This window comes from Phymastichus coffea, unplaced genomic scaffold (assembly GCF_024137745.1).
Source record: "Phymastichus coffea isolate CEN01 unplaced genomic scaffold, Cenicafe_Pcof_1.1 PCOF00069, whole genome shotgun sequence".
Taxonomy (NCBI): Eukaryota; Metazoa; Arthropoda; class Insecta; order Hymenoptera; family Eulophidae; genus Phymastichus; species Phymastichus coffea.
Window position 1 is genome coordinate 993,023 of NW_026706880.1, and position 24,405 is coordinate 1,017,427.

A 24,405-nucleotide genomic window follows, 5' to 3' on the forward strand; every position below is an offset into this window, starting at 1 on the left:
ATTCTTCATGGCGAGTATACCATTTGAACCAATCACAGAGCGGAAGGAAACCGAATATATTCAAATAATTTTGTTTTTGTATGTCACCAAAGAAAACCAAAGAAAAGGTAAATGTTAACGGTTTTATTTCAATGAATTTCACGCATTAGTTAGCATCTTCAGCAATGTGACAAAATAGTAAAAGATTATATTGTATTTGTAAATTATGTTTACTTTGGTCTTTATAACATTATAAAATTTAAATATTTATATATTATTTACAAGTCGATTCAAGATGAAAAACAACACATTTTATTATAACTAATATTGGTGAACTAATATACTTTTAGCACAATTTAAAATAATAAAAAACTGATACCAAAGCAATGTATTTATACAAAATTTGTTTAATCATATATCTTAATATACTTTAGTCTTTTATTTTCGCAATAAAAGTTGGAAACAGTTTTCATATGTGCTGAGGGCTGGTGGAATACCCTCAAGCTGATTCTGCAAAGCAATAGCATGGGGTATATTCTTCTGTTTGACTAAATTTTCTACTAACAATTTCACATTACTTTCGATTTCCGGCAATGTTCGATTCGTAAAAACTTCTTCGAGAATTTTGTAATACAACTCATGACTAACACTGAAAAATGATGTCAGATTGCAAAAAAAAATTTCTTCAAAGATTACTGAATTTAATGAAAGTGTCTGTAAAAAACATAATAGTAATTATTTATTTATTCTTCAAAATAGAATAACAATAAAGGATATTTCATTACTTTATAATTTGTCATGATATAATCTATAGCTGTTTGTTGAATTGATGGCTCTTTTGAACATAATTGCAAATATATAAGTTGTTCCGGAGTAAGTATTTTTTTTTTATTATTCAAGTACTCAATGAAAACCTAGAAAAAATCTATTATAAATACTGCAGGCTTACGTTATCAAATTAATACAAAGATATATCTTACTTCTTTTGAAATTAATCCTTCTTGTAAAAAGTTTTTAATTTCTTGTAGCAGTCTATCATTAGTCACATTGTTCACTTTATTGATTTCTATCATTTTACTAATTAATTGAATTGTAAGATTCTTATTATCAAGATCAGTATCATTCATATATGATGTTTTAAGCAATAACTTTTTAACTTCCATACAATCATCAAGATTTTGTATTTTTGAAATTTCTTTCACCAAAATTTCGTAGCGTTTTTCAGTTGGCATATGACTTTCTATATTAATCAGTGATTTATCATGATCAATTGTTTCATTTGTTTCATTCTTTATGACATCTAAAGATAAATCCGGCCATTCATCATCCCAACCATCTACTACATTTTTTTCAGTCTGTACAAGTTCTTCAAGTTTAGTAGTTTCTTTTATATTAATAATTTCTCCCATGTTAGTAGATTTTTCTAAGTAAATAGTTTCTTCTATATTAGCAGTTGCTTCTGTGTTAGTAGTTTCTTGTATATTAGTTGTTCTTGGGTCATTTGGTAATTCAGTTAGTTCATTACTCCAAGCATCTGTATCTAGATTCGTTCCAGCAATGCTCAAAGAATTATTAAAGTCAAATGATTGCTGTTCCACTTCAACTTTATCATTTATTGTTGTGTCAGACCATTCATCAGCCCAACCATCTACATCTGAATCTTTATCAATTATACCCAAAGAATTATTTATGCAAGCTATAGATGATTGCTGCTCTTCTTTATCTTTAGAATTGTTAGGCATGCCAGTACAATTGTCATTCCACTCATCTGTATCTAATTTTTGTTCTAAAATGCTCAAAGAATTATTAAAATCAGATACTTGCTGTTCCTCTTCAAATTGATTATTTCTTGTGTTATCAGAATTATTTATACCAGATATCTGCTGATTTTCTTCACCTTTATCATTTTCTGGTATTTCAAGCCATTTTTCACCCCAGACATCTGTATCTAAATCATTTTCCATGATACCTAAATTCTGATCACTTATGTCAGATATAAGTAACTGCTGCTTTTCTTTGTGTTTAGTATTTTCATGTATGTTAGTTGAACCATCACCCCAATCATCTGTATCTAATTGTTTTTCAATAACACTCAATGAATTATTAAAATCAAGTAATTGCTGTTCCTTTGCAGGTTTATCGTTGGTTATGTCAATCCATTCATTTCCCCAGTCATCTGCATTGAAATCCTTTAGTGTAATATCTGAAGCATTATTTGAAGTACATACAATTTCGTCTTCTTCACATCTAATATTATCAGACTTATCAGACCATTCATCACCCCAATTATTCCATGCTACTTCTTCATGTGTTTGTGCATAATCTAATGGTTTCCTTACTTTATTGATAATAGAATGTTTTTCTGCTTCACGTACTCTTTCAACATTCCTAGTTTCGACTTTCAGCACTGAACTTTCATTGGGAGTTTGTTTCAATGCTTGCATCAAAATATTTATCCTTTGCTTCAATTTTTTGTTATCACTATCAGTTTCGGCATTTTTTACCATTGACATGTGCTGTATCAATTCAATCGGATCATATAAAAAAACCTTATATGATTGAGGATGAATCTTTGAATACAACTTGATTGAACAAAAATAGGCTAACATTTGTTGATGCAACTCTATTTGAGGCAAATTCTCGAATAGATCTATTACATCCATGAAATAGTTGTCATCCAAATGTAATAAATAACTCAACCCCATAATACAGTCTTCTGTAAGAGTGTGTTCTGCACATTGAATAAGCACTAAAAAATAAAAGTTTATTAGTATAATACAATTGTGAACCTTAAACCAATTTAAATTTCTGATGAGCACATCATCTAATACTCACAATGATTAACATCACTAACTTCTATACCATATGATGCATTTTCACTCAATAAAGAAATTCGTAATAAGGTCTGACAAAGTTTTAGTTGAAGATTGTAATCAATTTGAGAATACTTTGAGTATTGTGTGTCTAAATTACTTATATCACAATTTTCATGTAGCGATTCATAAAAACTAGAAAATTTTTGAACAAACTTCCTACTTTTCTTTTCTATAATCTGATCTGTCTTTATCTCTTTTAGTGTACTTTCCACAAAATTAAAGTTTAACTTAGACTTCCAAAACTCAGTGTTGCTTGCATTTTTTATCAGATCAAATGTAGATTTTTTTACTATTTGAGCTGAACTTTTAACTATGTCAGTTGATGTTTGAACAATTTTGGGAACAAATTCCTTACTCTCTGTAGTCAGCTAAAAAGTAATTTATAACAAATAAAGAATAATCTATTAAAAAATAAAATGTCCAGAGTAAAAAACTTACTGAATTGTAAATATTTATATTCTCAGCTTCTCCATCTCTATTATCTTCTGACAAAAGATCATTTTCCAATGGCATCAATTTTTCTAAATCAGCATTGAACATTTGAACCTTCAATAAATTAGCACGTTTCATAAACTTTTCTATCATATCACTAGGTCCATTGTGAATGGCAAACCATATACACTGAGTACGAAATGCTAAATCATTGAATTCATCACAATTAGCCATATCCAATGCTATATTCCATGCTGCTTGGTAATTCATTTTGATCATTTGTTTTATGACTGTATAACAAAAATTATAATCTTTCATCTCAAATGACTTTTTTGCTATCAAGTTTAAAACTTTCCCTTCTCTCAGTCGGTTACTTTTATTTTCAACTCTCAAATATTTTGACAAATTTAGTAACTTTTGTTTGTTTTTGTAAGCATCATTTCGACTATTCAAGCAGTCTTCAATTAATTTTATTCTGTCACGTGTCATTCTAACTTGAAATGGTAGAATACTAATGTGAAATTCATTCAAAATTTCTAGTGATTCTATGAGATCATATTCTTCTTTAATTCGACCATTATCATCAGGTACTAAACGAAGACATTCTCTGAAATTAATTAAGTTTGCAATTAATTATTGTTAAAAAGTTATCTTGAAAAGAAATTAAATGTGATAAAATATTTAATATACTTAGCCAAATTCATGTCAGGATCAATAAGACTTTTGGAATTATTAAAATAATCAGAACTGGCTTGTATGATAAAGTCAATTGCTGCTTCATATGACACTTTGAGATGAGAGCGTCCTGTTTTTGTTAATTCCATTAAATTAGTACAACTTTGTATGGCTGTTTTTGATCTGGATTTTAATCTTGCTATCATTGAAATTTCAAAGCAAGTTTCTACTTCCAAACATGTAAACGTGTGTTCTTGAATGTCAAGCATATCATTGAGTATTTGTGACCAATTTTTCTCTGTAGGCATGGGGTATCTAAAAAAATACGTGACTTTTAATTTCAAAACATTGATTATGATTAGTGATAGTAAATAATTAAAAATTACTCACATGTTCATGAAACTTTCACTCAATTGTACAAATAGTTCTTTAGCATCTAAAGTATTTCTTTTACTTGTTCTGATATAATGTAAGGGAACTTTAACTTCATATTTGTTGAGAATTTGTAAACATTTTAATTCTTTTTCTAGATCTTTATATACTTGACTAATATCCTCTCTTCCAGCACAGTGAATTACTGTAGCATCAAATATGGCTTTTGCTTTGGAATACATATCATTGTCACTGCATGCATAAATACAGTCTATGGCCAATGTCGTTATATTTTTTATAGCATCTAATATTTCAGGATCTAAAGACATTTTTAAAGACTCAAAAAATTTAACAGTGAGTGAAAGATTGTCTGTACTCAAACGAATTAAATATTCATATAATAAATCATCGTCTGATGTGTTGCCCTGTTGATCATAAAAATTATTAGATGTTAGCTTATTCTTGTCTTTAAGAAAAAGGAAATAAGATACATTTTTCAAATTTAAGTAATCTACTAATTGTATTTTATTAAAACTATTTGTACAACTACAACAAACATTATACACGATTAAACATGTACTAAGTTATTTCTTTTTAAAATTCGAATAAATAACAAAATCTAATTTTTTTATTAAGACAAAAATGGCAATCAATTTTTTAAAAATTGAGCGCTAATATGAACGAAAATACTTACCAAATAACGTTTTTTTCGTCTACAGTAAGGCAAAAGCATACTTTTTATGTTCTCAACAAAATTATTCTCATCAGAATTTTTCATTAACAGACTAATTTTTTCAAAATCACTCATTTTTTCAACTTTTGTTAATGAAAGTTCTTCAAGTCCAACTTTGTACACGAGATCATCTAAAGTCTCCAACTCAAATAATAATTTTTCCAAGTGATTAATATTGTGAGATTTTCCAATATACACCAAAGATAGTGCATTGTCCACTAAACGACTGTCACGTTCGATCTCGTATGCTCGATCTGTGTACCATTTGTTTAATAAATCTTGTGTATATTCTTTGTTCCTAGAATGCATCCGGATAATAAAGCAAATGCAAGATACTTTCGATATTATGACCTATAGAATACAAATCTTTTACCTGTATACCAAAAGTGCACTTCTGTTTTCATAAATTTGTTCTGTAGTATCACCTTCTATATCAATTATATCTGAAAACACACTTCTTTCAGCCCAATCTTTTGGTCGTAGTTCTTGTTGATATAGTAAAAATAAACGACCTTCAGAGTCGCATTGTGGTAGAAGTTTTTGATATTTTTCTGGATTCAAAGTCTCAGGAAAAAAGCTCAAGATTGTTAGCCAATGAGGTATTAAGTATGACCCATAATATGTAAACATAATTTCTACTCCTCTATGATTACATTCTTTAGCTAATCTAAAATACAGTATAATTTAGCACAATTTACAGTTATAAATAAGTATAGTGATAGTAAAAATATATATTCCATACTTGATAGCATTTTCAAAAGGTGATAGTTGTCTGAATTCTTCATAGAATTTTTTATTAAATTTCGTTGGTGACTCCAGAAGAATTTGAAAGGTTTGCAGCTTATCTAAATGATTAAGAAGTCTTTTTCTTAACTTAATTAACTCTTTTTGGGATTCATTTAAATTATCCTTAGAAATGTTTTCAAGTATTTGATTAACTTTTTGTATCTATAAATAAAAAAAGCACCGTTTTTAGGTAATTTCTATGCGAAAATAATGTAGTATTATAATTCTTATAATAAGTACCTGTTTTAATTCAGAGCTTTTTTTATCCATTTCAATGCCATCATCCAAATCTGAAGGAGTAAATTTACCGTTATCTTCAAAACCTATAGCAACTAATGTTTCCAAGTTAGCTCCAATCAAGCCAAAATTAAGTAATTCTTGTGTAGCCTCTAATGTTTCGGGAACTCTGGATACACATTCATTAAGTACCCATGATCTTTTGCTCACTTTACTCAAATGTTCTTGAATATCATTTATAGAGAATTCAGACTTTCTCCACTGGGTTTGATATACCAAGTCAGGATCTAAATTGTATGTTTTTGCAAGTGATAATGCTTCATCATATGCCTAAATATAAAATAGTGATTAAAAATGGCTTTTTATAAAAAGATACATTGAAGAAAATAAAATATAGTATATAAATATACTTCTAGTTCAATTTTTCTAGCATACAGCTCTTCGGGTGTTGTACTTTTGAGTCCTAGAAGTCTGTAGGTTCTATGAAATACTTTTGATTTCTTTCGTTTTGGTTGAAATTTCTCAATATCGGTTATTGAATACAAAGCACTTTGTAATAAATTTGTTGTGTAATTCAAAATTGTGAGTGGCTTTGACTCATCATCATCTTTTTCACTGTCAGATGACAGTTCTATAATATAAAAGGTAATATATGAATCAGAGCTTTGATTATTAAAAGAATTGAATTATTGAAAATGAAAATACCTGAAATCTGATTATCATTATTAGATTCTCTAGTTCTTTTATTACTAGTCACAATTACTTCACAATCTAAGCATAAAAAACCTTTTATATCACCTAATTCTTCTATTTGAGGATGATTGTATAGAAATTCTGGACTGCATCCTAGTAAATTTTCTAAATGACTGACTGAACAGACAGTAACTGAACCCGAGTACCTTGCAACTATCACAGCCTAGAAGAGTAAATTAAAAGAATACTTATATAAAAAATTCTTATTATTTTATTTAATTAAACTTACATTATCCGACCACCATCCTACATCAATTGGCTGAAATTCTGATATATTAGTAATAGATCTCTTCAACTTAATAGTTTTTAATGGATTTACAGTATCATAATTAGGTTGCTCCATTAATTTCCATTGTTTATGTAATTTCAGTGCTGGTACACTCCATATGGAAATTGTACCATCTATATGAAGGCACACTAAAAATTGATTATTAGGAGAAAGGCTTATTTTGAATATTATTGGCTGAGTTTTATTCTTTACAATTGGAATGAATTGCCATATAGAGAAGCTAGCCTTGTATATATCATTATCTTGAGATGTGACTGAAAGTTTATAGTATGGACAATCGTTCAGTGTCCTCCAACAAGTTAAACCTATTCCAGAAGCTATGCACTGTAAATAAAATTAGATTTTACAAAAATGTATACTTAAATGTAATTTTAGAATATTTGTTGTGAATATGAATTCAAAATGTATATCATGGCTTAAAGAATATTAATTTTATGATTAATATTTACACTTACAGTTAAGCTTTGATTTACATTATTGCCTGCAACAAAAAATAAGTTGTGTCTTTCACTATATACAACTGAATTAACTCCATGTCTATAAAAGTTTCCAAAAGAAAATTCATGGTTTTCATCATATTCACTCCCAGAGATACAATATGATTTAAGTAATCCACTATATGTTACTCTGATAAACTCATAATTCCACTTGTCAGTTTTGACTCTAGGTTTTTTGAAAAACATTGATGCTATGGCATCACCTGCTTCCAGTATATGTGGATTTTGAGACACTGCCTTTGGACTAATGTTAAATAAATTATTGCCAAATGCATTGTAGAAAGATATATAGCCATTACTTGAAGCAAGTGCTAAAATTGAACCATCAGGGCTCCAGACTAATTTTCTCCATTGTGGAAAAGAATCCTTTGGCACTGAAAAATTAAAAAATTATTTGTTACTGTCTACATGTACTTTGAATTTATTTTTTAAAACATGTTGACTTTATTTAATTAATTTTATTAATCATAAAACTTACCAGATGCTTTTCCAACAGCAGATGAATATTCATCCTTTGATTTTCGGATTTCAATAACATTTTCTTGTAGTATAGCAAGAATTCGTCCTTGATCTCCTATCGCAAACTTCCAAGGTAAGGTATAACTGATTTGTTGTGAAATAGTTTCCGGCAAAGAATATCTATTGTTGAGGTATCGTAAGGCATTTTTGATTGTGCCGGACGTTGGCAGAACAACAGAATCATTTTTGAATTTCTGAAATTAAGACGTCGATTAATAGTTATACAAGAACGAAACTATTAGAAGCTATTCCAATTACTGTTATCTCTGGTTCCTGCTTTTTAACAAAATATTCCAAAACTTCGTATAATATCGATTTATTGGATGAATTATTTGTGTTTTCAGTCATTTTTTATACGAAAGTTCTACCATGTATTTAACAAATATACATTATTCAAATTTGATATTTGAAGGTGCTACTATTTATAGGTTATGAATGTTCAAACAACATTTTTCTATGCTATAATGCTGTTCACACTATTACATTATTAAAAAACTAAAAGTTATTCAAACAAAATTGCAAAAAAACTTGTTAAAAGGACACAATTTACTTAATCTTAGTTAATTTCTCAACGATAACATTAAAAACCGTATGTTTAATTATTTCTGTTTATAATGTATATATATATATATATGTAGGTGTGACGTTTGCCATTTCTTGATGTTTGCAATGTCCCGCAGTAATACGTCTGCACTCTGCAGTCTGCTATAGTCACATGATCAAATGCTTATTCTTTGCAAAACAGCTGATATTTTGAATTTGGAAACTTTGTAAAGTCGTAGTAAATATATACATACACATATGACTGCAGAGTTTCGGATCATTTTGTTAAAAAATGTTAAATTCGATAGTAATGAAATTTATATATTTTTTTTGAAAATTTTCACGTAATTTTTGTACGATCTTTAACGAAAAATTGGTAATTTTACTGCATAATATGATCTTGATAATATATTTTGAAAGCCTATTCTTAATCTTTTAAATTTAATTGTTGAATCATAGTAGCAACAGATGTCTTTTTAATATTGATGTACTCTATAATAATTTTTAAAAAGCAACTACCTAAAATAAAATTTTACACAAAACAATTCTAAAATATTCTGTTAAATAAACCTAATCGTTAGCACAACTGTTCACAAATAAGTACACATCAGTAGCTTCTCGAGAAAACTGAATAAGTTACATCCACAGTTTTTAATAAAATTAGTTTGATATATTGGATAAATTCAGGATCAGGATTGCTAAATAATCGAAAAGTTAATGTACCATGCATATACCTAACCCAATTAAGACAAACAATTCTGTAACAGTAGTTTTTGCGTAAATATTTTCACGTTTCGAGGAATTTTAAAAAACATAACATTATCTTCTGGGAACGGTGTGACTTATTAACATTTATAAGCTTAATATGAATAATAGAGCAAATAACTAATTAAACTTTTATTCACATCATTGATAGTATGTACACATACGCACACGCTATATATCTACCTATATACATTATATATGCACTTAAAAGTCATGAAAAATCATGTTTCTTATTTTAATGATTTACATCACTTCTAAAAAAGTGTGAAAAGAATGAAACGTAATAGACTTGAGGTTCTTTAGGTCTATAGTACAGATTAGTAAAATGGTATGGGCAAAAACATGTACACAACATGTACACAATCGGAAATTCCATAAAACTTTCTCGAATTAGACATTTTATGGAATCACTCATATATGAATTTAAATTCCTACATGCATTCATGTTCCTAATGCTAATTGAAATAAATTGTTACTTGAATATTTTCCGTAACATTGAAAGATTAAATAAAGTAATATTATTTAAAATCCATTTTTCAAGCAAAAAAAAGATATAGATTTGAAAATATAAATATTGATTGATATATTTACTTTCATAGAAACAACATTTTAAATTAAAAAGGGTATTCATTTATGCATAACGCTATATCTTAATAAGTATACAGTTGAATATCGAAGGCACGTTTGTTTATTCGTTAATTTTAAATGTTCAAAAAAGTGACATATCTAGTTTTTTTCCAAAAAGTCACAAAATTTATTTAAAAGCATATGAAAATACATAAGTTCTTATTCTTTTACATAAATTTGTATGCACGATAAGTACGAAAACATTAAGAATAATTAATTTACTTTTATATAGCAGAACGTTCGTTACGTGTATAATAAATTATTCAAGTTTTAAGTCCTTCTAATCATACCATACACTCGATTACAAAGTGATCTTTTAGTTTTTAAATGCATTTGTTATAAAGATAAATTAAAAGAAATTACAATAGCGACAGGACCATTGCGTAGTAAAATTTCATGCTTGTAATGAAGACAGCGCGAACAAACGATAAATAAAATTAGTCTCAATTTCTTGAAATAATGGCGGTAAGCGATTATAATACGTTTTGGTAGTGCTTATTTGATATCATCCATGCCTTTTCGTCGATGTGAAAATCCATTGTTTACACAATCGTCGTAAAAAATACATTATCTATAATACATAAAATTATCTGTAACTTCTGAAACAATTTACTAATGTTGAAACACGAAAATACTTGTCAAAAATAGATGCATCTTTAAAATAATTTTGCCGCGTCAAAAATTCACAAGAGTCTTTCAATAATCAAAATACGCAAAATACTTTCATCTACCAACCCATTCGATTGCAGCGAATTCATCAACGACGAGTACATAGTACTCAGAAAAGCTTACTTCCCGTCCATTAACAGGCACATAACAAACTTGATGATTAGGTTGAACTTTACCAATAAGTACTTGGCCGTCTTGAATAACGCGGCCTACAAAGAGGGCTAGGCCATTTTCAGTTTCACCAGCAGGCAAAGCACCCATTGGCACTGCTCCGTTACAACATTTTGCCCAACCAACACCGACACCGCACAACACCTGAAATTGACGCTTGTCGTGGGTATGTCCACCCCAACAGATGCGACAAATAAAATTTGTTATGATGCCTGGTGTCAGCGAGTTTTTATGTCGACTACGGCCGATAAATAGACTATCGTCTTCACGATCGCCTGAAACTGCATCGAAAGGAAGTCCTCGCGTTGGTTCGTAGTCTATCCAATTTTTGTACATTTCAAATAGTTGTGGCCTTACTGCTGCCGCTGTCATTTCGCCTTCTAGATAATACAATATAGATAAAAGAATGTCGATACACAATTCAATATGCATGTAAATTGATTCATACCGTCGAATGTCCATTCGCCTGTTGCACCATAAGCTGTACTAAACCCGATGTAATTTATTGGAAAAGGTTCTTTGTTATGGTAACTAAAAATGTGCGAATGTTCATTTTCGAATTTTACTGATAAATAACCGTCACAAAACCATCTGTAAGAATACATATACACACACATACGTACATAGAAATTTAATTTCAATATAAATCTGTCAAATACTCAGATATCACTTTACAAATTTGCAATATTCAAAATTACTTACTGGATTTGAAAATAACTGTATTCTTCTTCACTTACAATTGAATCAGTTTCCACCTCCTTAAGAATTTGTCCTGTGTTGGTATTCTTTAAGAATGACTTTTTGTTACCGCATCCGCCGATAATAATCTGAAAGAATAAAAGTGATTATACAATAATGCATTGTATAACGAGTTAACATTCACAATATGCCGCACTAATAAAAATATGTACGATGTATTTTGTACCTCATACGCGTCTAATGTATCGTCAGTCAAATTCGTCCTCAAACAAATTCTTGCATCGTGAGCTGCTCTCACGCTTACATTAATTTTTGATTTAGTTATTGGGTAATAAAAGTAATCCAAACTGTTTGGTGTTTCAATGCTCACTGAGAAATTATTGTATTTTTTTATCAATATAAACTTATAAAATCAATTATTTGAGTATTTATTTTGAGATTAATGATTTTTATGTATAAAACTTACTTTTCCTCTTGTTTGTTAATAAAACAATTATACATTTATTATTTGAGCATTAGCATTAAACTTCTTCCATAGAGTGCATTGAGAGTTCTCTTGTCACTGAAAAGCAAATAAAATAGCGGGATTTTTCCATTATTCTTACTTTGGAAAAATAAATTACTCCTACTTATGAAAAATATGCTTCTGATCATTTTTATTAATTGTTATCCTAAGTTTACTTGCACTAGTTTCAAAAATTGACGCAATATTATCGGTTGCTCTAAAACTTCTTTGACACATGCTTTGCGATGTTTCACATTTTGTGTTGTTTTGAAATTATAAGTTATATCACCCTCTGCAGTGTAATAACGTCAGATAACATCAATCCATTCTCATACGTCATAGAGTAGAGTTAATTTTAAGGGCGATATCACGTCAAAAATCGTATTGATACTAATAGTTATAAAACAGTGTAGAAAAATATATATACCACCAGTTCGTAAAGTGTTTAAAATAAATTTAGTTGGAAATTCTGAATCGTTAAGTAAAGTATCTACACGGTATTAGCACTTTCTAAAAAAAGTCTCACTCGCACAATCCACACAGAGAGTAATAATTTTGAACCAGAGAACAGAGCATATCCTGTGATGATTTATAAAGAATTTTGGAGCAAGAAACAAAATAGATTATATGAATTGATTATTACAAGTACAAGAAAAATATTCTGCTTAAGTATAATAATCTCGAGCAATCTTTGCACTCGTGTATAAACCGACGAGCAAAAACAACACTCGACGGTGACGGCCACTGAAAGCAGCTGATCGCCGGTAGATAGAGCGCCATCTACCATGAGATTCGGTTAACATTTTTTAATTCAAGACTAATAAAACAGTTTAATTTGCATTCAATTATACAAAACGCAAAGCATTTATCGATGCTTAATTCGTGAAAACTGTTATGTACGATGCTTAAAAATTACCAATATTGAAATTAAGATTCCAAAATTGTGATACATAATTGCGCTGAAGTTCAAAACAAAAATTAGATAAATTTAATGTGGACTATACTTATTAGATGAAATTTCATTTCATCACGTTCATTTAGACGTATAGAAAAATACGCCCACTTTGGTATAATGTACAATTTTGTACGTATAACAGTACAATGGTACGTATATGTATTTATTAAATATTTTAAAACATTACATTCATATGTCCGATGTTATTTTTGAAATTAATTGCAATTATTATATTCAACCTCGTTCTATATGTTTTCAGTGATTCCGAAACAACTTTACAAACGTTATCAATGCTTATCTATTTATCTTATCATAACGTTGGATTTCATCGATATAATCTGTAATGTTCCAGAAGTCGTCGATGGTTAGTTGGCTACAGTGGTTTTAGCTGGCCCTCTTTTCATAACTAGTTGTTACAGTCCCCTGTCGTATTAAATCATATCCGTTCATTCAGCCTCTCAGTTGTGGCGTCAATGCGTTGCGACAAGCAAGTGCGTATATACGAATACTTATAAAAAATAATCGGTGCATTGTTTTTAAGATATCAGTTGGATAGAAAACAGCAGACACTTAAAATAAACATGACTGAAGGAATATTATTAAAACCTGGACAACAAATTAAGGCGATAATGAATCAAAATGATGCTAGACGATTTGTAGAATTACGATACGGCTTAGTCGTTGAAAGTATAAAAGAACTCGATTCTTATGACGATCGTAACTATCGTATTTTGTGTAAAGATACATCAATAAATAATAATCCATACGTGTCTTCGATAGCAAAAAATGGCTATATATTAAAGGTTATTAACAGCTTAGACTCCAAAAAAACTAGTTTTATTGAAGCTCAGAATGAGTTGTTAATATTCTTGAGCAAAAAGGGTATTATTTGCACAATTCCAGTGAAACAGAAGGACGGGTCATATTATTCGTTAGAGATATTGAATGGTAGCAGTAAGTATATTTTTAATAGGTATACATATATAAAAGCTTATGATTGATAATCTTAAAGATAGAAGCAATACATTTTAATCTCAAATGCATAAAGAGGTTGACGGAGTTACAGGAGCCTATACAAAATGTATAAAGATATGTATAGGTATACAGCTATAAACATATATATTTCGTTATTTTCTTTAAGTATTGAAATGTTTGTAAATATTTGACTCAGCCTTCCTCAAATAACTTTGAAAAGAAGCTAGATACTTATCAAAAGTTTAAAAATATAATATAACTTTAATTTGTTCCGTCATCCACTTCATGAATCAATTCTTTATTTTTATATTGTTACAAAAATAATATTCAAATACATAGTTATTAAATGTTGAAAAATAGTTTTTATTAAATGTGGCATTGAAAAATTATATAAATTGGTACATAGCAGATTAAATTAAAAACTACATATTTAATGAAATATGTATGATAATGTAAACAAAATGATTATTTACATTTCATGCAAAATAACTTAATTTAGGATATTCCAATATTCGAATTATTTTATAGTATTTAAATTTTATATTTTACAAATTTTTTTTCTTATTTTAGGTGAAAAACATGTTGTTCGCTTGTTGACATATTGTGAGGGTGAGATTTTACAAGATGTTCCAAAAACAGCAGAACTTTTAAAAAACGTAGGTTCGTTTACTGCTAGACTGGATAATATTTTAAAAGAATTTTGGCATCCAGCATATGATACTCAAACTTCTCTTTGGGTTATGCCTGCTGTACCAAAAATCCGGGACTTTCTTTTTGTTATGGACGATAAAAGTGATATTAATATCATTGAAGAAATTGTATCAAACTTTGAACAAAAAGTCCTTACCATTATAGATACTTTAGAAAAGGGTATCATACATGGAGATTTGAATGAAAATAATATAGTTATTAGTTCGGATAACAAAGACGTTGGAGCAATTATTGATTTTGGCGATTCTCACAAAAACTGTTTTATTTTCGAATTGGCTATCTCTTTGTGTTACATGATCACTCAAAGTAAAGATATTGAAATGGCTAAATACGTGATTCAGGGTTATCAAGAAGTTCGACAATTAACTTTACAAGAGAAACGTATTTTAAAATTGTGCGTATGTGCCAGATTAGCTCAAAGTTTAGTGCTGGGAAGCTACTCATATCAACGAGAACCAGAAAACGATTATTTAATTCGACAGCATCCAATGAAATGGTTAACCCTAAAGAAACTTTGGCCAATGGATGATAATAAAGTAATGAAAATGTGGAGCATTTAAAATTCAATTAAATTATCTATTATAGACCTGGCTATTTTGTAATAAATTTAAATTTAGTATCGTATTGTATTGTATTGAAATAAAATAACGAATTGCATATGTGTGTGTGTGTGTGTGTGTATAAATGGGAATTATAACATGTTTATATTATTGTAAGATAAATTTCATATTATTTTCAATAGGAGCAGCACGCAGCAATAACCTTTTATTTTTTAGAGATAAGAAAGTGCATGATGCTAGTATGGTGACGGGCAAAGGTCTTAGTTAAAACTACCGCACTAAGATCGAGATTCTTGAGGAGACTTTCGTACATCAAACTAATCTTAATTTGGAGTCAACGGCAAAGTATCCATGCGTTAGCTCGTTTAATTAAAAGCCAAACTTGACATGTCTTTGTATTTTAGTTACGCTTAATATGATAGAGTAATAAAACTTTAATTTCATTGATATATCGTCTTTAATAATTAATCAAAAGTACTTCTCATGCAAGTCTCTATAAAAGTGATTATTATAGTTTTCAAGTAATATTTTTGAATAATTTCATTTATTGAATCTCTATTTTTGAGTAATTTTATTATTAATTAAAAGTATTAATATTTAGAGCATATGCCTGAAACTACAGTGGAGTGCATGTATATAATAATCACGTGCAGATATGTAAAAAAAAGTTTTAATGAGAAAAGATATTTCTGTAAATGCAATAATATTATAAAATCTGCTTTTATATATACACTTTTACATCGCGTACATTAAGTATATCAACAATATTTCGGTTTCAGTTGGCTGTCCTTTCGGAGCACGTTAGCCATTCTCTCTGATAACCTAATTATGACTTCGCTCTTTAATTGTAGAATTACAGCGTTGCGTTAAACATGTTCGCGTTGTCAAATATTTACATGTAGATTGTACATAGTAATTTAAATGTTATTCGAAGGGGAGAAAGGAAAAATTCTAGAAGATACCAAAATAAATTTTAGAAGATATAATAAATACTTATATAAAATTTCACGATGTCATTCGAACATTATGTGGAAAAATTAATTTTTTGTAAAAAATTTTATAGAACTAAAATAAACCTATTATGACGATTATGTTATTGGAGCAATTACGCCGCCCAGTAATATGTTCCCGTATTTATTAGTAAATGTATTATTACTATTGCTGAAAAATATTAGTATTTGAAATTGGTATTAAGAACTAGTGTCACAAGTATACATATCCTCATACATACTAGTATCCCCATATAAAAAAGTGATGGATCCCCTTATAAAAAAATGATGGAAGCCATATTGAAGCATTTTATTCGTGACCTGATTGGCTCAAAAGAAAAAAACCGCGAGAATTCAAATTGATTTTAGTTGATTTTTTATTTCAGATTTAATTTAATTTGTTTTTAGCAAAAAAATAAAATATAAAAAATATAATCTTTCATTCATCATTTATAATCATAATGTAGTTCATTGTTTATCAGTTTTATCCTTTGTAAAAAAAGTGATGGATGCCACGTTGAAGCATATAGTGATCTGATGGCTGAGATATAATTGCGTGATATACTTATGTGGCGGAAAATAAGCATATAGGTGTGGTTTTGAGTTGAGATTTTACTAATAAAAATTCAATTCATCATAATTTATCATACGGATGTTCTATTTTTATTCATCAATAAATATTGACGTATGTAGTCTATTTTAAACAGCATGACTTATTCGTGTCCATTGAAATCTTGAAGTTGACATGTAAAAGGTTCAAATAATGTAATAAACAATAGTAAAACATTAAAAAAAAAGCGCGCGAAGCGCGCTAAATAACACTAGTTATTCAAATTTAAGAAAGTTTAGGTTCAGTTGTAATAAAAAAAGAAACTTCTTTAGACGTAGTTGTTAGTTTATATTTTTGAATACATATACACATACATCACATTAGTATGTACATGTATATAAGAATCAGGCAGTTACATATGTACACAGATGAGATGAACAATCATAAGTACTCTCTTGTCCTCTGGATTATATGTTGTACATAATTTACTCGATGTGGTATATAATACGTGCAGACACTTGAGTGTATATTCATAATAAGTGATTGATCAAAGAACTATATTTTTTTAGATAATTCAGTGTTATATGTACATACGAAAATTTTTTCTATTATTTCTAATGAAATTTCCAAATGATTTATAAATTTGTTGTATACTACACTTTGTTTTGCGCACAATAAGAATATTAAATAAAAATATTCCCTGTTAATCATTTTTGTTTCAAAATCTGTTACAACTTAATTTGTACAATATATATCAGTTAACAGTTCAATAAATGTACGTTATAAAACAAAATCATTATAGACAATGTTATTTTGAAATTTCACTTTATTACTTATACGGCAATATCAGAGATACTATTTACAATGTATACTTTCTGCGATCTCAAACTTATAATTTTTATTAGTATGGGTATAAATATTATTTTTATTCAACCATTTTCATGCTTTCTTTAAGAAAGTGACATACGTAACGTATTAATATAACTTAAGAATAAAAACTTCATGATGCATATATTTTATTGTATAGAAATAATATTTTGTTACTTTTATTTATTCATCTTTTCTCAATATAATCAATTAAATAAATGTAGTAATGGTTTGTCGAAAAATCGTAGAGGCTTCTAAATATATCTGTTCAAATATTAAAATTTTTTCAAGTTATAGTTCGTTATATGAAGTATATTAATTATATTAGTGATCTGAGACAAATAGAATAAGGATATTGTAGTTTGCTTCAATTTACTTTTTATGATGATAATTATTTATATCTTTTATATTTGTTTGGATTATAATTTCCATATCTTGTAATTTTGCACGCAAATGGGAGGAAAAAAGGCTGGGAAAAGAGCATGGATAATAGAAAGCAAACTATATCGAAAATAGAATCTAGAATACTTGTATCGTTATAACTTTTAGCCTTCATTATATTATTTAATCACATTACTCTTTTCATTCCATATTCTATAGCATTTATGCTTAATGACCTTCCCTTTCACATTTGAATGCATATTTTTATTATGCTTAACATTTTTGCTTCTTTAATCATCATTTATTTTTTTTTCTTTTTTGTTAACATCATTTTAATATCGACTTCACTTTGGCAAACCTGTCACGCAGCCATTTCGAGGCAAATTCATTGATGGCGAAAGTACGTCAACAATATAAAATTATCAACACGGAATACTTCATCAGTCGATCGATCAATACTTTGGTATATATGTACGAACGACTGATGCATGCGTCAACGAACTTTCGTCAGACTTACAATTTTCTTTAACAAAATATTATCTTACAATTATCTAATCATACTTACTTTTTATTGCTTACAAACTATTGGCTTACGTTCGACCCGCGAGGGTTTATTTTTTCACACTAGGCATACTTTATGCGTTCTGTAATATATTTATATTTCTTTTTATAATTATATTTTTGCGTAATCCACTTAGCGCGTGATACTTTAACGATACTATACTTTGTTACACATATACGGTAATCCATGCTAGTTTTCAATAGCAAAGACGAAGTAAGTAAGAAACAATCGGATTTTACAAATAATAACAATGAAAGTAATGTTTTCGAATCACAAATCGATTCTTATGGACGTTAGGATTGTAGATAAAAATTTTTTTATTTCTCAGAAAGTTGTGTCATTATCGATTTAAATTTTTTCTTTTCTAATAGGAGTACAGTATCTTGTCAGTCTTAAACAATGAGTTTATCGTATTATTGATTATAGTTTGTTTGAAATATTTTTTAAAAATCATTAATAAATTATTTCTTTTATTCATTGATAAAATTAATGACTCAAAAAAGTCCATCTAATAGATCGTTAAACGATTCTTTACGATATTTTTTGTTCATATTCGATGCACTGATAGATCTTTCGTTCTTACTAAAGTATGAAAGTTTCAGGTTGGTCATCTTAAAATTACGCGAGTAATTTAATAAATTATATATGTCGTTCTTGTCGACAAGATTTGCAACATTGTTTTCCATAAAGAGGTACTCGACACATCCCCATTAGTTTGACTCTTCCACATAATTGTGAATGATCCTTGCACTCATCTGAAAAATAATAAACATTTTTTATTACGTCAGTCAGATTTAAAAATGCTTTTTGTACATATATTTCAAGATTATAATTTTTACCTGGAGATTTAGTACACGGCAATCCTCGACAAGTCTTCATAACTGGTGGCCGAGGTATGTCCCTGCAAGCATTACCGGCTGGTTTCTTCGTTCCAAACCAGACGCATTGTAAAATTCTATATTTGATTCCATCTTCTTCACACGAAGCCGAACACTAAATATACAAATAAAATATTAGTGTAAAATTGCTCTATATAAAAATATAACATTTGAATACTACTCACTTCCGACCATTCGCCTACTCTCCAAACACCTTTGCAAGCGTCATTGTAGCATTCTTGCCGTTGTGGTGGCCTCATAGTTTCGTCACATTTTGCTGAATCAGTAGACGTCGAATTTTTTACTTTATCATCCGTTTCCTCAGTCAAACGACATGCCACTTCTCTTCTTTGCATTGCTTAATTTAAATATTCAAAATAATTAATATTCGATAAAAACAAATCATTTCTTTTGATAAATAAATAAATCTTTACCAGTTTTCCAGTTGAAACAACGCGAGGATTCGCAAGGCGACCACTCGCCGCTGTACCACTGTGGACACCTGCCAGTTCCGCAAGCTCGTACTTTTTCAGGCACAGGATAGCCCGCATCTTCACATAGTGATGCTCCGATTACCGTCCTCGATGCTACTTGTGTTGAATTTGTATCGTTTTTTGCCGAGCGCACTGTGCATTGCGCTCCACGCATCTGTACAAAAGTACGTGTTACTTTATTCACTAGGGATTTCACAATCGATGTTTCTCGATTAAAGGTTGATTAATTCATTTTACCTGGAATCCACCTCCACCACATGTTTGCGAGCATCTCGACCACTCGGTTGTTACCCATTCAAATATCAAATCGTCTTTAGCTGTAACAACAAAAAAGGTTTAACAAATCTGCTGAACCAACGTGAAAAATTTAATTAATGTTATTGATTCCAGATTACCTACCTCTACTGACTACTGGTACAGATCCAATCGTGGGTTCACGATTATTGTCCTCATAACTAAGCACAACAGGTGTTATGTTTTTATTACCCTCAGTTTTGCTCGACGTTTCACTTATAACATTTAGGGACTCATTTGCAGAATCTTTACTCGCTTTTCTATTCAAATCAACTTCTTGCATCACTACATCAGTTTTCTCCACCTGAGAGAATTGGGGCGTAGCTATGGTTTCATTTTCAATCTGCGCATTAGAAGTCTCAGCGACAACCTCGGCTTCCAATTCTTCCGGCGACGAAGATGGTGAATAATCGTCCGTCGTCTTGAGCAACGGTTGATCTTCTTCCGACGTAGTAGTCAGGTTTGTCCGTAGATTTTCGTCTTCTTCCGACTCCCAGGTGTTACTTTGTGTACTCAGTGGTACGATCTCTTCCGATTCGTAGCTTTTCGTCGATTGATGGCGAGCACCTCTTTGGTTTCGGTCAAGCTGTCCTAAGGTACTACCATGATGATGACGTGCACGCGTTGGTCGGTTTACCATTGTCACTGTGGGTTGAGTTTCGTGTTGGTGTCGCGTTGGAGAAATTGTGTTGTCGAACAATTGGTTTTCCTTATTGTGCTCGATTGCGAATACCGTTTCTTCAGCTTCGAAAGGGTCGTCATCTATGAAGATACGCTCTTCGTCAGGACCGAAAGTATTGTCGGGGATAGCCGTATTACCATTACTGCGAAATGGATCAAAATCCGCGTGTGTTGGGTCAAAATAACTTGGCTCTGAGAAACCATTTGTAAATATGTATTGATTTGTTGCTGTACTAGTTGTTGCACGGGTTTCGTGACGGTGAGGCACTTCGTAGTGGTGCTGATCATTCTGAAGATTGACACTGCCGTAGGTGGTGTCTGAACTCGTTGATTCTTGGAATGGCCAGTAACTCTGAGGATTAACGATAATAGTTAATATTTGTTATTTATTCAAGGAGAAAAAGTACCAACTATAATACGATTTTATTTTATCACCATTAACATGCACAGTCATTTTTATTAATTTTTACAATTCCCACCTTGACAGTAGTAATAATGTAATTGAGAGGAGGCATCAGCGTTGAAGCACTCGAAGGAGCAATTGACTCAACCGGCTAGGGTTAGTCATTCGTCAATGTCAGTTAAATTGATTAGTAGTTCATCACCAGTTAGAAAGCGCAAGCAATAATAGCATACCAGAAAGTATTAGTCAGTTACTTTTGATAAGAAGAAAATTGTTTGTCGCAAGATAACAGGGTGAATTTGGAAAATAAGGTTTAAATCTCAGCGCAAAGTATACTTACCTGATGTAGCGGTGTACCGGTGTCTTCGTATTTTCCTGTAGATCCCGAGGGCGATGCGTTCGCTGACTGCTTCTTCTTTTTGCGCGGCTTCTCCGTTGTTTTTTGAGATTTTTGATTATCTTGTCGCGTTTCTTGACTTTCTTCACTGTATACACTGTACGGTTCTGTGGAGAAGTAAGTAAGTATCTTATATACAATGCAAATAAGAACGACCAATACAATGCCGAGATATTAAATACCATGTTTTTTTCATTTTTGATTGAACAGAAGCTTTAATTTTAGAAAATGTATTGCAAGCAATCTCTTATTAACCAACACTATTTTACATAAACAAACAATTCAACTGAAATTTTAATATTTCATAAACTTTGTGTTCTTGAAATTAGTCAAACTGGTATAAACGTGGTTATCAAAAATCGATCGAGAATGAAAGAAAAAACGTGAATTTAACTTAAGAGGACTAACAGATCTTGAAGCTTGTGGGGTTCTTACCAGAATTAACTGGTGCGGAACTAAGACCTTGACGCTGATGCACCGCATTGCCGGAGCGCAAAACTTCCTCGTTGCTCATTAGATCTCGTGGCTTTGGCTTCACCTTCAGATGCATTGCCGCATTTGTTTGTCCGGCTGTAAATTTTCATTTCAGAAGTTCATGAGCCTGACTCCCACGATAACGTTACCCTACTACGCGGTTGGTCTTCTACGATTCGACAACATGATTGATGAGCTTTAGTTTTTCCACCCATTTATTATTTAAAAGACGGGAAAGATATAAAGTTTTGGTTTTTCCATCAGCGATACTATTTTTCAAATTACTTCATATTATATTTTTCATACTTACCCCAACATGAATAAACACCGCTATCTTCAATGTCAATATCGACTATTTTTAAAGCTCCCTTTTTGTTGATCTTGTGTTTCCGCGACTTTCGTAATTCCTCGTGATCCTTCCGCCAAATAATGTGAGCTCTATAAAAATGTAAAATATGGATTAAAATATTATCAGAAAAAAGTTTAAAAAAAATATTATCCTATGACCTAACTTACTTGTCAAATTTCTTGACAGGACAGCGAATTTTGATAACCGGCGTGCCTTGAAAAATCGTCGCCTGCCCCCCAATATCAAGATTAACTTTTTGATTTGGATTGTCTTGAATGTATGTGGTATTTTTAAAGGAAATAATTGGTCGAGCTCCAGCACTAATAGTATCGCAAGCTCGGCTATTGCACTCTTTCTCTGAACGTGGCTTAGGTGATGAACAATCTGACTCTGATCTTGGATCTTTGCGACCCTGTGCCATTACTTGTTCACATGACACCTTTCGTCTCTTTACTCCACCATCACATGTTTTCGAGCACTGCCAAGCATAGATTTATTAAATACTCTCGTTTGCAACCTCAGGAATGTGATTTCATTGATTTATCGGCATTATATAAAATTCTCATCCAAATTTATAAAATGTATCCGTAAAATTTTATTGTACTACTGATTTTGTAAAAAAATTGTTGTGGACGTTAATAAAACACTCTATATAGTCTATATTACGGAACATGTTAAAAAAATTTATCATCAAAATTGGATATTACTCTACATGCAATATGCTTTTACAGAAGTTATTCTGTTTCTCTTTAAAAAAAAAAAAAAATAATTACATTAGTATTTATTGGAAAGAACAATTTTATGGTGTTATTTTCAATACTTCGGAATAATCAATACTCGTTCTCAATATGAATGTGTATATACTTGTTGGTAAAAGGACTAATGAAGTGACCTGAATGAAGTCTGAGAGAATTGATACAATAAATGTGTCATAGTTGCAGTAAAATTCACCACCAAACATAGAATCGTGGGATATACTTGAGTCGTTGAAAAATGTATTAAACTTTTATTAAATTTTACTACAGTCATAATAATTTTTATATGGCAATACTAAAAAGTTAATTATAACAAATAATATACATTAATATGATCTAAATAATTTATTCAACGAACATAGCAAAAATTACATTGAAGTCCTTGATATGTCGTATCAACTGCATATTATATAAAAACAACTGTTCAGGTAATAAGTTATAAGGGCCATGTTGAAATTGATCGCGGTTTAATTTTCTTAACTATCAGAATAAATATTTGATTACTACATAAAAAAATGTTAATCTGAATCATGCATATCAAAAATGCGTGCATTTAATCATTTACCATGCGAACTACATATAATAGGTTAACTTGCAAACTAATAAATAGATAAAAAGTGCACTGGTGATAATGGCCAAAAAGTGGATAGGTATTGGCCGTAACGCATTGATGAATCGTATATGTCTTACTTCAAAGAAGAATTTTTAAGTTGTTATGAGTAAATTGAATCAAATAAAAGAGTTTATTTTGGTTTCTCGAAGCAATGCTAAGTAATTTTAAACTATCTACATAATTTAGGTACATAGTTTAGGAGCTTATTTCCTATATTCTGTTTATAGTAGTAATTATCATGGATTCTACAATCAATATTACCATACCTTTTAAATTTTACTATGTTAGATAACAACTTTCACTACAGTTAGAGTATATTTCATGATTACTATATTTTGTAGTAATTTTTACTACGGATTATGACAAATTTTACAATATTATTTCTCCCGA

The 24,405-nt window shown here is 30.0% G+C and overlaps 4 protein-coding genes across 6 annotated transcripts in view; 1 reads left to right on the top strand and 3 right to left on the bottom strand.

Annotated features, from left to right (window-relative positions):
• Positions 1-149: 149 nt before the first annotated feature.
• On the bottom strand, positions 150-8,732 carry LOC131667637 (NBAS subunit of NRZ tethering complex-like). Its single transcript, XM_058941189.1, has 17 exons — positions 8,407-8,732; positions 8,108-8,342; positions 7,588-8,003; positions 7,073-7,456; positions 6,796-7,006; positions 6,501-6,721; positions 6,094-6,420; positions 5,810-6,015; positions 5,441-5,734; positions 5,029-5,365; positions 4,353-4,759; positions 3,978-4,277; positions 3,294-3,894; positions 2,815-3,223; positions 960-2,728; positions 765-893; positions 150-693 (listed from the first exon to the last, which is right to left on the bottom strand). The coding sequence occupies exons 1-17, from the start codon at positions 8,494-8,496 to the stop codon at positions 418-420; spliced, it is 6,612 nt and encodes a 2,203-aa protein (XP_058797172.1). The 5' UTR covers positions 8,497-8,732; the 3' UTR covers positions 150-417.
• A 1,487-nt stretch (positions 8,733-10,219) lies between these two features.
• On the bottom strand, positions 10,220-12,821 carry LOC131667678 (uncharacterized). Its single transcript, XM_058941272.1, has 6 exons — positions 12,555-12,821; positions 12,089-12,184; positions 11,849-11,991; positions 11,626-11,750; positions 11,372-11,514; positions 10,220-11,303 (listed from the first exon to the last, which is right to left on the bottom strand). Coding segments are annotated over exons 2-6 (909 nt in total). The 5' UTR covers positions 12,090-12,184; positions 12,555-12,821; the 3' UTR covers positions 10,220-10,806.
• A 190-nt stretch (positions 12,822-13,011) lies between these two features.
• On the top strand, positions 13,012-15,744 carry LOC131667664 (hydroxylysine kinase). The gene is made up of 3 exons (XM_058941247.1): positions 13,012-13,231; positions 13,342-14,036; positions 14,628-15,744. The coding sequence occupies exons 2-3, from the start codon at positions 13,664-13,666 to the stop codon at positions 15,326-15,328; spliced, it is 1,074 nt and encodes a 357-aa protein (XP_058797230.1). The 5' UTR covers positions 13,012-13,231; positions 13,342-13,663; the 3' UTR covers positions 15,329-15,744.
• Positions 15,745-16,999: 1,255 nt separating this feature from the next.
• The window catches only part of LOC131667680 (protein madd-4), a 105,817-nt gene continuing 98,411 nt past the window's right edge, over positions 17,000-24,405 (bottom strand). For 2 of the 3 annotated variants that reach the window (XM_058941274.1, XM_058941275.1), the window contains exons 16-26: positions 22,815-23,125; positions 22,609-22,736; positions 22,260-22,394; positions 21,768-21,931; positions 21,504-21,578; positions 20,449-21,376; positions 20,287-20,366; positions 19,990-20,203; positions 19,741-19,913; positions 19,517-19,670; positions 17,000-19,432 (exon numbers count right to left, since the gene is read on the bottom strand). In XM_058941274.1, the coding sequence (XP_058797257.1) occupies positions 19,317-19,432; positions 19,517-19,670; positions 19,741-19,913; positions 19,990-20,203; positions 20,287-20,366; positions 20,449-21,376; positions 21,504-21,578; positions 21,768-21,931; positions 22,260-22,394; positions 22,609-22,736; positions 22,815-23,125 (2,478 nt within the window). In that variant the 3' untranslated portion in view covers positions 17,000-19,316. The remainder of the gene's footprint in view (positions 19,433-19,516; positions 19,671-19,740; positions 19,914-19,989; positions 20,204-20,286; positions 20,367-20,448; positions 21,377-21,503; positions 21,579-21,767; positions 21,932-22,259; positions 22,395-22,608; positions 22,737-22,814; positions 23,126-24,405) is intronic. The other variant, XM_058941276.1, reaches the window with a different exon arrangement.